This window comes from Tupaia chinensis, unplaced genomic scaffold (assembly GCF_000334495.1).
Source record: "Tupaia chinensis unplaced genomic scaffold, TupChi_1.0 Scaffold000257_1, whole genome shotgun sequence".
Taxonomy (NCBI): Eukaryota; Metazoa; Chordata; class Mammalia; order Scandentia; family Tupaiidae; genus Tupaia; species Tupaia belangeri.
Window position 1 is genome coordinate 4818585 of NW_006159737.1, and position 13331 is coordinate 4831915.

The 13331-nt window shown below is 35.4% G+C and overlaps 1 protein-coding gene across 1 annotated transcript; it reads right to left on the reverse strand.

Moving 5' to 3' along the window:
• Positions 1-2939: 2939 nt before the first annotated feature.
• Positions 2940-11309, reverse strand: LOC102491702 (potassium voltage-gated channel subfamily D member 2). Its single transcript, XM_006149220.1, has 4 exons — positions 11218-11309; positions 10245-10337; positions 6715-6962; positions 2940-5109 (listed from the first exon to the last, which is right to left on the reverse strand). Exons 1-4 carry the CDS (start codon positions 11257-11259, stop codon positions 4932-4934), a joined length of 561 nt encoding a protein of 186 aa, XP_006149282.1. The 5' UTR covers positions 11260-11309; the 3' UTR covers positions 2940-4931.
• Between the last annotated feature and the right edge of the window lie 2022 nt (positions 11310-13331).

Genomic DNA, 13331 nt, shown 5'->3' on the forward strand with positions numbered 1-13331 from the left:
TCACAGAAATTCATGATTTAATTAAACATTGTATATTATCTAAGTAGAAAAATCCAGACTCATCCTTTTTCTTTAAGTTTCCTCAACAGGAAATGTGACTAATAGAGGAGCTGGATGGTGGCACAGCAGTCAAATATGATGTTCTGTGAGGTTAACCTGCATGGGAAGGTTATGGATTTGTGTCTAACAACATCTCTACATATATGCATGTCAGTAGGGGCTGCCTGAGGCTGGGGTTGGATCATGGCAACAAGATCCTGTTGCAGGTGGTATCTCTCTCATTCATGGAAGAAATTAATACACAAATTTAAAAACAAAACAGGAAATGTGGCGACTATAGTTATTGAATAAATTGATAAATGTAAATTAGCACAGTGTGTGGTATGTATTTAAAGCCTAATAAATTTATATTAATATTTATACTTTCATTTCTAATTATAATTTATTTACATAAATTAATATTGTTTTTAGCTTTTTATGGTAGTTATAGTAATCATTATTTAATTTTCATGGTAGATCTATTCAAGAGAGAAACTGTGTATCTAGAGTTGCACTAGGATTTTATTTCTGTGGCTTGTGCATTGGGTTCTTATCAGGTTGACTGGGAATAAAAATAATGCAAGATCAAACTGAGTTCTATGTGAAATTGTGAATGTACATGATGCGTTTACTTTTAAAATGTCTATACACTGTGATATACAATTTTCTGCCTCTCTAAGATAGTGTCTCTGATCGGAAATTTAGTAGATTAATCTACCCAACTCAGTGCTCATTCAAGCTTGGCTCTTTTAACTCCCTTTCACATTTCTTAATACCTGTTTCTTATTCTGATGTTTTAGGACTCTGTTTTCTGCTGTGCAAGGTGTCTAGGAGATCGCTGAGAAACTTATTAGTGCTTGACTATTAAAAACTGTTCCTCTGTTAAGATAAAGACCTTTTGCTATTACAATTCACAGCTCTAGCAAGGAAATTACACTGATCTAAACCAAACTCAAAAATTCTTATTGTCCATTAGAATTGAAGTCCAAAGATGTGTTTTTCCAACACCCTACCCCTTGTCTTCCATGTTCATCCAAATCTGTGTTCCTCAACGATTCCATACCCTTCTTCAGCCAACTCACTCTTTGGAATTAACATAAACTATCTAAGATCATGTTTTTAGTGATTGTCCCTGATTAGAAACATGCGTTCTTTTTAAATTATTTTTATGTACTGTTCTAGTATCCCATTCTCTCAGCTATTTCAATAGTATTCATCAGATGAATTAGTTTGAGGAATAGTGTTAGGAATCAAAGCAGCAGTTTTGGTTACTCCTTCTACATAATAGCTTTCTTTATATTCTCTGAAATTATGATAAGAAAGGCAGAGTGGATACTTGGGGAAAAGTTAGTTATTTGACCATGATCAAGCCATCAATGCAAAACTCTGTCTCCCTTTTGATTTCCTTCATCTTGTCTGATTTTTGTTCTTTCTTCAATCAGGTAGGGAATCCATGAACTCAGTGCCCCCACCACATTTTGTCATTGAGAGAGATCATTTACCCACAGAAAGAGGATTTTAATGATGTAATGGAGAGATTTCAGAAAGTACTTTAAATAAGGATACTTTTATATAGCCTTGTTGAAGAGATGTCTTCAGGAGACATAAACTAACAAACTCTTAACATTTCTTGCTTTTGTCCCCTTCATGTTATTGAAGAGAAACCTTCAGAATGTGTATATTGTAATAAAGGTATAAAAAACCCTACATATTTATGTATGAATAAATATTTATACACACACACACACACACACACACACACACACACACACACAGCTAGTCAGATAAATTATCCTGTTTTCATAAAAAGAAAAAAGGCTTTGACTAGGAATGCAATTGAATTTTGACCAAAGTTATTATATTAGGACTTCCCTTTGCTTAACACAAGTAGTGGTGGTGAAGCATGTAAGGTGAAGGGACTGCCTTACTTAAGTGATATTAACTCTCTACTTAGGGCCAGCAGGTGGTGTGGTGGTTTTGGTGCTGGACTACCAAATGGCTGACCTTGCTTTGAGTCAGCAGTTTGAAACTCACATTGGGGTCATGTGTGTGGGTTTCAAAAATCCTGAGAGAAGAATGCAGGAGAAAGGATTGTGGAATTGGCATCCTCCTTGGGGCGGGAGGTGATTATTCACTTTCTCTCTTTCTGTCTCAGGCAAGCACATCTGCCCTATAGCAAAACAAACAAACAAAAACAAACACTTCTTCTCTAAAAAAAGTCCTCACTTCAGTTCCCACAGTTGGCAAAGCTACTGTCTCTACCTGTTTAGACTAGATTGAAGTATCACTTCCATTGCTGGGTCTTTGAGTTGGTATGTGTTACATGGCCCTCTCCCATATGTAAGCAACATATTCTAGGATTTGGAAAGAAATGAGGGCTAAAAAACAGGGCAAGAATCAACCACGTTATCCTGTTCAAGCATGCACATGTTTTATTTAAGTATTCTCCAAAGGTCTATTTTTTCCAGCATAATGCAGATATTATGCTATCCTTTGAAATAAGATATATGAATTTCAAACAAAATTGTCAAAAACAATGACCTTAGTTACTCCATATGGTACACAGAACTAATTACACTTCACTTACAATACAGATGCACTTAACACAGTCATCAAGAGTCATTCACCACCAACACAGTATATTTTTAAATCACCTAAAACACCAAAAAAGTTTTTTTTTCTTTTCCAAAGGTCTAAAGAAATGAATAGTTTGGGTAAATAATAAATCAAAAGAGTCAGAATTGTCAACCAAAATAACCTAACTGTATTTTTCTTTATATAATATTAAGGACATGAAAAATAGAACTTTTCATTGGGAATCAGAAGATATAAGTATTTCTGATTGTGATTTTCTTAGTCTACTTTTTAAAGTTTTTTTTTTTTTTTTTAATAAATGCCATCGAAGAAGTTTCACTATACATTTGCTCTAGAAGCATAAAGTGACAACAGGCAGGTGTTAATATAATTGTTAATATTCACGCTGCTGGAAGGTTAGTAACTTTTTAAGAGACATAATGAGGAATGAAGCCAGTACTTCCCAAGAGATAGTTGAGTTTCTCTTACTTTCACTCAGCAAACGTTTATTAAGACCTATTGTGTGTACAGCACTGTTTTAGGAGCTAGTCTAGACATGGGAAGCAAACATTTCTGGCTTTACTTGAAAATGGTTGGATTAATTTCTTTTTATGATAAATTACAAGAAGCATTTTAAAATCTCTATAATAGAGAGATAATTATTAACTCTTTTCATGTACAGAAGCTAAGCTTTATTCCTTACAGTGGTGGCTTGGAATGAACAAAACTTCTCATTTGACATAAAACTTTTTTACATCGTCACGTGCAGACACGTCTGCTGATATATTTAAAGGGTGAAAAGGTATAAAGACTTTTCACTTAAATGTACATAGAAATCAACTTTGCATCATCAAACTCCTGTTCTCCTGATTTACTGGAGAAAATTGCATCTTGCAGTATACAGGAAACTTTCTGAGATAAATTTGTGCGCCTTCCTGAATGGTATAGAAAGCGTGCTTTCATCAAAATATTGCTACATAAAGCACTCCAGTTTATCTCTGCATTTCAATTCACATTAGTTAGTCTCAAAATGTATTCAAGATCTAAAGCAAAATAAATAATACATCAAGTAAATTCTGAGATCATTGATCCTGTGATATTAGTCCCAGCCAACTCTTTTCATGAAACACATAGTGATATATCCAGTATCTGGGCTTTTCCATGAACAGCAAAGACATTAGCAATAATTCATAGATGTCAACTCCTTTTTTCTAGTTTTGACAAGGGGATTGATGATAATCTACTTACAAGATAATTTTGGGGGGAGAATACAAAAGTAGGAAAGTCATTTGAACTACAATAAACATTAGTCCAGTTGATGACAATAAACCCAATAGAAAGGTGCTATAGAAATACAGGAACAGATAATGCACTGTGTCACAAGAATACAGTAGACCAAAGAATATTACTGAAAAACATTTATGGCACAATAGTTTTGGATTAAAAAGTTACCTAAAACCTAGCCACACTAGAAATTTTTTCTATGAATGTGGCTTTTACTGTATCTATGAAGATCCGGAAAGTACAACGACAAAAAAATCCTGATTCCTGATACAACAGGTGTACAATGAATTATTGCAGTTGTAACAGTATCTAGGTGCAAGGTTAAACGATAATGCTGAACTATCTGAACATTTTAGGTTTACTACTGGGCATCCGCATGAGAAATACTGCAGTTCTAAAAGGAGCTTGTTAGGACAGCCCACCATTGAACATGAACAGTCAGCTTGTTGTAAGTGCACAGAAATTCCCCCTTTCTACAATTATAGTTTATCATGCCTATTCTGAAGACAACATAAGGAAACTGAGATCACTGCTCCAAAGAATTCTAGCATGCATTATGATGGTTTCCTTCAGTCAGTACAAACATGTTGTATGATTTTTTTTAATGTAATAATCTTCATCATAGCCAATGTTCATGGATTTAACAGGAAAAATTTTTATCAAAATGTTTTCCATATTTTTTTTGTTTTGCATTCAACTGAAACATTATGTTCAAAGATTTATTTATCTTATTATAAAAGAGTTCTGATCATAAGAAGCATCAATAGGCGGCATTTCATTGTGCTCATTCACAAAGTCAAAGGGCCACAGAATATTTCTCTGTATAACAGGTTAAACTCTGTCTAGAAATGCCATGTGGTGGTTTTATTCACATCCTCAAGTTTGGAAACTTTCTTTTTTTTTTTTTTTTCCACTACCAACCTTTTTGCTTTGCTGTCTTAATCTGCAAAAGGTTTATTGTTTCTTCTTTCTTCTTCATTGGGATTCTTTCCACAGCCAGTGCTCAAATTCTCTTAGACCTGATTTTGATTGTCTTACAGTGCAGACACTCTGACAATATTTCCTCCTGCATACTCAGGAGACTCCGGCCTGTCATCTCCTTCTGGTGTGGTTACTGGAGGTGTTGGGATGCTTATTATTGCTGTAGTCACATAAGGTTGTTCACAGTTTAGTTTAACACACTCTTCCATTTTGGCATTTAAACTGGATCGGCTGATGAGAAAAAAAAGTACGTTTAAGAAAGTAAGTTTATTTAAGTTGTGTTTCATGGAACTGAAGAATATATTTAGTATTTGTAAGTAGCATTTCAAGTGTCTAAGAAAAATGACCATAATTAAAAAATTAAACACCATTCATGAGTCCATTAATGTTATATTTTTAAAGCCAGCTCAATATGATTTAATCAAATGTGTCTCAAACAGTGTATTCTAAAAATAAAAGAGACAAAGAGGATCAGGTAAGGTCTGGACAGCTGGGTTGAAGGAAATAATAATTTTTAAAATAACAGGACCAGAGAGAGATTCAAAAGACCATTATAAAAGAGTCCAGCATGTGGATTTCTCAATTCTTTTGACCATGAAGGTTTTGAGTATGCTATCTCTGTGGGCTTTGTAAGGCCCCGAAAGCTCTCAGTGTAAGGATGGCTACATGTAAGAACCTAAAAAGGCAGCTGTTACTATTTAGTACCTCAAGGTTTTCCTAAGTGGTATTTTTATACAAATTTCATACTTTATGTGAGGAAAGAGAAAAGAGGAAAAGAGAAAGAAGAGTATAAAGAGGAGCTTAAAACTATATTATTTTTATGGAAAATAAATAAAATGTTTATGTCCTAAGATTTTCTTTCTACACACTTCTCTATTTTCTACTTCTTTTCATAATACATGTAAAGCAATGGAGCAGTTAAATGTCCTAAAGACAAATCTTTCGTTGCCCCAAATTATAATAGTCAGGCCTAAGAGACATCCAATTTATATATCAATAAATCAACATAGCCTCAACTAAAAATCTCATGCAGATTTTCAACAAAGATTGGATGCCAACAAAAAAGCAAGACTGATTATATAGACTATTGATCTAAAAAAAAAACAAAACATGCTATTCTTTTTGAAGAAGAGGGTGAAATTATTTTGGCAGAAATTGATTTTTTTATAACACAAACTTTAAATGTACCATTTTGAATTATACATACTAGTGCTAGAAACGAACAGTAAAAAGCAGCAAAGAGAAAAGGCAACATAAAATGTTCACTCACATTGTCCATAAATTAATGAGAGGTAAACAATTCTAGTATCTCACTTATCTTCTTTTGTATTGAATTGGGTTTTGTGTTTGATGTGGCCAGAAATACCTTTATGATCAAAATTTCACATAGATAAAAGAGTGGTGTGGGCATAGTTTTAATTTGCACTTACATTGAATGTGTTGATACATCTTTAAGTGCCATTGAATCATTTTCAATTTCATTTGTCTCCTTTGGTGGTATTGACTATCACTTTAGGCTATTTTAAGTTTACATAAGGGCTCCTGAGTGTAGAGGTCCTTGATCAAATAAGAAAAAAAATGTGGCTTTGAAGAGATAAAAACACAATTGTCTGTGCTTGACCTTCTTTTCTTCTTTCTGCTCTTTTAATATTGATACAACTGCTACTTTTGATCCTTAAAAGATATATGAGTAGATCCATTTTCCTGGTTTTTACAGTATTGGTTTATAACTTTTGAAAGCCAGGGAGCTAGGACTCAGATGTCACAGAAGGAGCAACATGATAGCAGAAGAACCAGCACTGGTATGTGGTCACAACACAGAAAAGTCACAGGTACCTGTTAGATAGTGGGGTTCCTTCCACACATCTGATCTGAATGGTACTGAGTTCTTGCACACTGCCTCGGTGGCTTCCCGAGATGTTGGCATTTGGGATGCGGAAAGTTTTTTTATGTCGTCGTGAACAGCAAGTGCTGGTGACTCCTTGTTGTGAAGAGAGGGAGGGACTATGACTTGAAGGACGATTAACTGTTGCAACTTCCATGCAGCTTTCTTCAAAGACTTGTTCATCCACAAACTCATGATTCTATTCCACAGTTGTAAACAATGGGAAGAAGAGAAACACATGTTTTTTACATTAAAAAAAAAGTGATCCATACTTTTATTTTAAAAACTCAAATATCTCATTATACTATGGGGTCTTAAAAAAGTTTGTAGAAGGGCTGGAAGGTGGCATGGTGGTTAAGGGCACTGGCTCCCACATGATTGGCTGAGGTTCAAGTCTTACACCTGGTGGCTTGCTTTCTTACTTTCCCTCTCTCTCACTCTGTCCCTCTGTGGTCAAAAAAAAAATAATAAATAAATAAATAAATAAATAAAGTTAAATAAAATAATTGTTTTAAAAAAGTTTGTAGAAAATATATATTGTGAAAACACTAAAAATCAAAACACTGAAATAAACACTAAAATTCAAAACAGCAAATTAACTTGTACTTTAATTCCATTTTTCCACTGGCTTTTTGTAGCCCACTTCTATAATTAGACTCAATCCAATGGGCAACTAACATTGTCTTCATAAAGATTAGAATATCAGAAATCCTTCTTTTTGTCATTTGTGGGGAAATGAAGTCTCTCTAGTTAGAATTAAAGATTTACAGATGCAGGCTGATTTTAGTGTCCATTCATAGACTAATTTTATCTTGAAATATCATTTATTAAAAATAAATTAGTCATAAGTGAAAGAAAAACAATCTTTAAAAATGAATACAAATAATACCCAAAGGAAATTTGTAAATTCACATTGACTGTATTTTTTTATTTTGAGAAGTTTTTGCTATAGAGTGTGTGCATTCTCCAGAAAGAGGAGAGAGACAGGGAGACAGAAAGTGAGAAATCACCCCCCAGGGGGGATGGCCATGCCACAAACTCTTCTCCTCCATTTTCCTCTCGAGGTCTTGGGCATGTACGCTCACGTGCCCAGCGTGAGTTTAAGCCACTAGGTCTGGGACTTGAACAACAGTTGACTAAATGGCAGTCCAGTGACATAGCCATTATGCCAACTGCTGGTCCTCGCATTGACTATATTTTAAAAGCAGATTAAAGTCATAGAAAAAAGGTTATTTTTTAAAAGAACTATTTTATTTAACTTTATTTATTTATTTTATTTTGACTAGAGAGGGACAGAGTGAGTGAGTGAGAGAGAGAGAGAGAAAGTGAGAAAGCAAGCTTCCAGGTCTGGGACTTGAACCGTGGTCGGCCATGTGGGAGTCCAGTGCCTTTAACCACCATGCCATCTGCTGGCCCCCAAAAAAGGCTATTTTAATAGAATGTCCTCAATTAGATAATCTGTTAGATATTGCCAAATATCTGTTAGATATTGCCAAATGGGACTGAAAACATTTTTAATTAGAAAATTGAGATACTTAGACACTATTCATTTCTTTAGATACTTTCTCAAAATCCCTAATGTATTGAAAAATATGAAATACAAGTAAAAAACACATTTATCTGTAAAATGTTTCACTTAGTGTTTGACCCAGTGGGTTAATAATGCTGGACTTCTGTGGTCTCCTTTCTTATTGTTGTTATACATCACTAGTTGTCCTCATAATCTTTCTATATTCAAGCTTCTTTTGCCACTATCTTTCTTCTTTTTTTCTTTTTTTTTTTTTTAAGAGGTTTTTGTCATAGGGCACATGTGTTTGCCAGAGCGAGACAGAGGGAGGGAAAGTAAGAAATCACACCCGGAGGGGGAAAGTCATGCCATAATCCCTTCTCCTCTGTTCCCTCAGGTTTTTAAACATGCCAGCCCATGTGCCTGGTGTGATTTTTAGGCCACTGGGTCCAGGACTTGAACCGTGGCTGGCCATGTGGAGTCTAGCTCCTTAACTACTACGCTACCTGCTGGCCCCAACCACTGCTATCTTCTTAATTGCTAGCTCAGTAGGAAATGATAATGAACATCATTTCACATACTACAATTTATAGACATGTAAATTTTGCTTTTAAAATATTTAATAAAAGATTGCCTCCTAAAATGCCTACGTATGAATTTTGCATCAGAATTACAAGGGAAAACATTTTTGGTCTGCACTACTAGAGAATGACTTCAATTATTATTTTTCCTTTGTGCGTGTGAAGCCTTACAATGGAAAGTTTTGCACGTAATAAATTCCACTTAACCATGGGTTAGCCTGAAATATTAGTAAAACAATTGGGGCGATTCACTGGCTAATAAGAAATAGATTGTATTAGTTACTCATTTTGTCATTTCTTTGCTGAGACAAGCATTTTGAAATAAACGAAATGTAATATTTTACTGTTTAAAGTACAGAGAATAATGTGAGGAGACATAACAGAATTTCAAGTTAGGTATTACATTTTAGAGAAAAGATTGTGGATAAAGAATTCGTAAGGAAGTAAAATCATTCTGCTTTTGGTTGCCATATATTATTGTAGGTAGCTCAATTTAAATTATATTTGCTAATGTTAAATCATTTTTCACTTTTAAAAAGCCCTAAATGGTAAAATAATGAAAGAAAGAAAAGGAAAAGACAGAAATGAATATATTCTTTCAATAATGTGTCATTTGACTTTCAGAGTTATGTTAGTAAGTTATAGACGTGTCCATTTCCTTGTTTAAAAAATACAAATGTGGGGCCGGCAAGTGGCATGGTGGTTAAGGGTGCTGGACTCCCACATGGCCGACCATGGTTCAAATCTCGGACCTGGTGGCTTGCTTTCTCACTTCCTCTCTCTCTCTCTCTGTATCTCTCTGATCAAAACTGAAAAATAATAATGATAATAAATAAAGTTAAATGAAATAATTCTTTAAAAAATACAAATGTAATCATGTGACTACTCTGTTTAAAACCCTTAGATAATTTTCCACTTATCATGAGATAAAGATCAAAATCGTTCATGTTCCTTCAAAACCAAGCAACATCTGCTGCTGCAGGGCCACACACTGTGTGTGCCCATCTGAATTCGATTTCATTCTTGAATTCGTTGAAATGAAGAACACAGTGACCTTATCTAGAATATAACATTATTCTTAATTTTTAAAGCACTTTTTGTGTAGAGAACATCCTCTAATTTAGAGGGTTTAGGATGGTCATTTCAACTCTCCCCAATTGAAAGTAATTGGAAAGTGGTTGGTTTGGTTGGCTGTTTTTAGCATCTTTACCAGTAATGCAGAAAGTGATAACACACTTGGAAGCTTTAAGTATGTGCAAAAGTAAATAGAGGGCCCCAGAAATATCTACACGTATTAGGTGGCAACTAAAATTAGTTTAGAAAATGAGAACAAAAGTGAAGCAAGCGGAATTCCTGTCCGAGTGCAGAGAAGTTAAGCATGTGGGCTCCTTACCGTGGTTTTTTCTAGGCAGTGAAGCAGGTGGTGGTGCTGAGTTTCAAAGCTGGAGCCCGATTTGCTAACAAAGGCCTGCTCATCCTCTGAGGACTGTTAACAAAGAGAAGACAGAGGAGCTTTCTATTTATTTGCAAACAACGAGAACCTTGGCTACACATTTCCACAGAGGGATCTGGCCTATTTTCTAAGATTAAATGGCAGCATTTTACTTTTCCAACTACAAAGGGACAAACGTGCACTTGCTTTTTAAGTTGGCTGATCGGCATTTGCATTTTCATCAACTTATCCATCTTATCTTTCAGACATGCATCCCTGAATTGGAAATTTAAATCTCTTTTACTCATTCGAGGACCTCTGTAAGCCTGGGAACCATTATCTTTGGATAATAAAATTTGACCTCAGACTTAGAAAAATCCTGAAATCATCATCATGCTTACTTACATAAAAGTTATTTTGTAAGTAAAGATGATTGGAATCCTAAATACTAAAGGAGAAGGCAAAGGTAAAGCTTCGCAAATTATGTCTCATACTGAATGACCTTAACACTGGTGTTCCTTCTCCTTGAAACAAGTAAAACAAGGTATCATAGCACAGCGCCCACCCACCCATACCCCCAACTAACCCCTACCCAAATGATTTTCAAGAAACATAAGAAATTTTGAAACAAAACAGAATAAGGCATTTGAACTATTGAACATTTTTTTTACCTTTCTCATGTTAATATGAGACAGTGCAGAAATATTGCCTCATCATAAATGAAAACTATGATTTATTGGTTACTTTTCTAGCACAGTGTCTTATCTGCTATAGCCAATTGGAATGTATGGGGTGAAGTTATTAAAAGATGACACTTCTGTTGTTTTGGTAGCTATTTTCATAATTACTCATAATAAAATTATATGGTTAAGTAGAACTAAATCAATGTTACACCAATAAATTGAACATTAAAAAAGCAAAGGGCTTCATTTACCTGCAGCTGATTACTGAGTAAGCCATTCCGTTTGCTCTGCATGTAGGCGTTTGCGCTTCCGCTCTTGGCTGCCCGGATCCTGGCGAGCCTCGCTTTCTGCAGGACAAGAAAAATGAATGTCCCGTTAATACTTATGAATTGCTTTCTTAAAACAGTGAATGCACTCTTGTATAATCCTAACATCAACCTACATAGTTTTGAAAGTAAGCCAGCTTTTCACATGTAACTGTTGAATATACCCCTCTAGCCCTGAGTACTTTGTTTTCATGAATGTCATTAGTAAGATCAATTAATTACCCTGGAGATGGGTTCTGCTTTAAGAATTGTATTAAGTTTGTAAAGTAAAATGAAGCTATTTTATTATTGCTTCTCTCAATTGTGTCAAAAGAAAAGTGGCGGTATTACTTTCCTTAAAGTTCAAGTCATCCCAGTCTAGTAACTTAATGAAACAAAGATCAGTTGTCCAGCAAACCAGCTAACTCCTTTTCACTTAAATGAATTTCCTTTTTAAAATTAGTAAATAAGTTTCAGGAACCAATTGCATTATTTTCCTTTCCTTTCCTTCCTTTTTCTTTTGTCTTCTTTTTTTTACCACTTCTGCTCCCTTCTCTTTTCTTCTCCCCTTCCTTCTCCTCAATCCCTTTCCTTTGCTTTGTTTCTTCTGAAGAACTACCATTCAGTTATACCTGCACCTTCCAGTACACATTTCATGTTTTTAATTATCCTGTTAAACTACCCAATGTAAATCCTATGATAAACAAAATGGGCTCTCTAAAACAAATTCCTTAACTTATCTACTTTGCTTACTGGTATAGGCTCACATACAACTGTATGCCCGTCTGAATTCTACTTCACTCTTGTATTTCGTGAAATGAAGCATATAGTGGGTTTATCCCAAAAAAATTATAATATTATTACTAATTTTTAAAGCCCCCCCCTTTTTTTTCTTTTAAACAAAGGGCATCCCTCAGTTTAGGGAGTTTAGGGTCACTTCAGTTTCTCGCCTTTACACTGAGATCACCCAAGAGGTATAACTGAGCATCCTGGCTATTTAGCTAGATTTCTGGTATTACATTCTACTTTGTATCTGCTGTTGTATGTCTGTCTTTAGATAGCCATAGAATGAGTCTGGTTTTCACTTCCTGGAGTGCACTATTTTGATGACTGTTCTATTTGTATGATGTGTATCTAGCAAGTGCATGTATAAAAAGCAACTGGAGGGGAGTGGGGGTGGATGGTGGTGAGCAGTAAAATGGGACACTCTGCAAGGCTGACCCACATGGTACTTTGCAAAGCTGACCTACATAGAAAAGTTCTGGGTTCATTTCTGAAGAACTCCCTGAGTATGCCAAGCCCGTGATCCAGTGCTGATGGAGGCTGGGGTTGGATTAGAGGTCAAAATCCTGTTGGGGATGTCTGTCCCTCTCTCCGTTACCAGTTCTCTCTAACTCTCCTGCTCATGTAAGGAATAAATGGGAGCCAGCAGGTGATAAAGTAGTTAAGTCACTGAACTCCCAGATGGTCAACTATGGTTTGAGTACCGGATTCGGTGACTTGAAACCATATGTAATAAAATTGTCTATCATAGTCACTAGTTACACCCATGTAATTATCTAAGCATTTATCAGCAGCTTTGGAAATGCTACCTTCTTTCATTAATGAGTTGTGTACATTAACCAAAGCTATAGGCAAGTAAAGAAAAATGATGCATTTTCTCGGGACCAGCAGTTGGCGTAATGGCTATGTCGCTGAACTCCCATGTAGCTGACTGCAGAGCGAGTCCCGGACCCAATGGCTTGAACTTATGCCGGGCGCGTATGCATGTGTGCCCAAGATCCCGAGAGGAGAATGGAGGAGAAGGGATTGCAGCATGGCCATCCCCCTTGGGTGATGATCTCTCTCTTTCTATCTCTCTGTCTCTCTCTGTCTTCCTGGTGAGCACACGTGCCCTATAACAAAAACCTCTCAAAAAAAAAAAAAAAGAAAAGAAAAATGACGCATTTTTTCATCATATAATGGAAAGTCTATATATAGTGGCAATCACTACTGCAGAAGTAGTTCAAAGCTTTGGGAAAAAGAATCATTTGTTTTAGAAACAGAAAAGCCACTTTTGT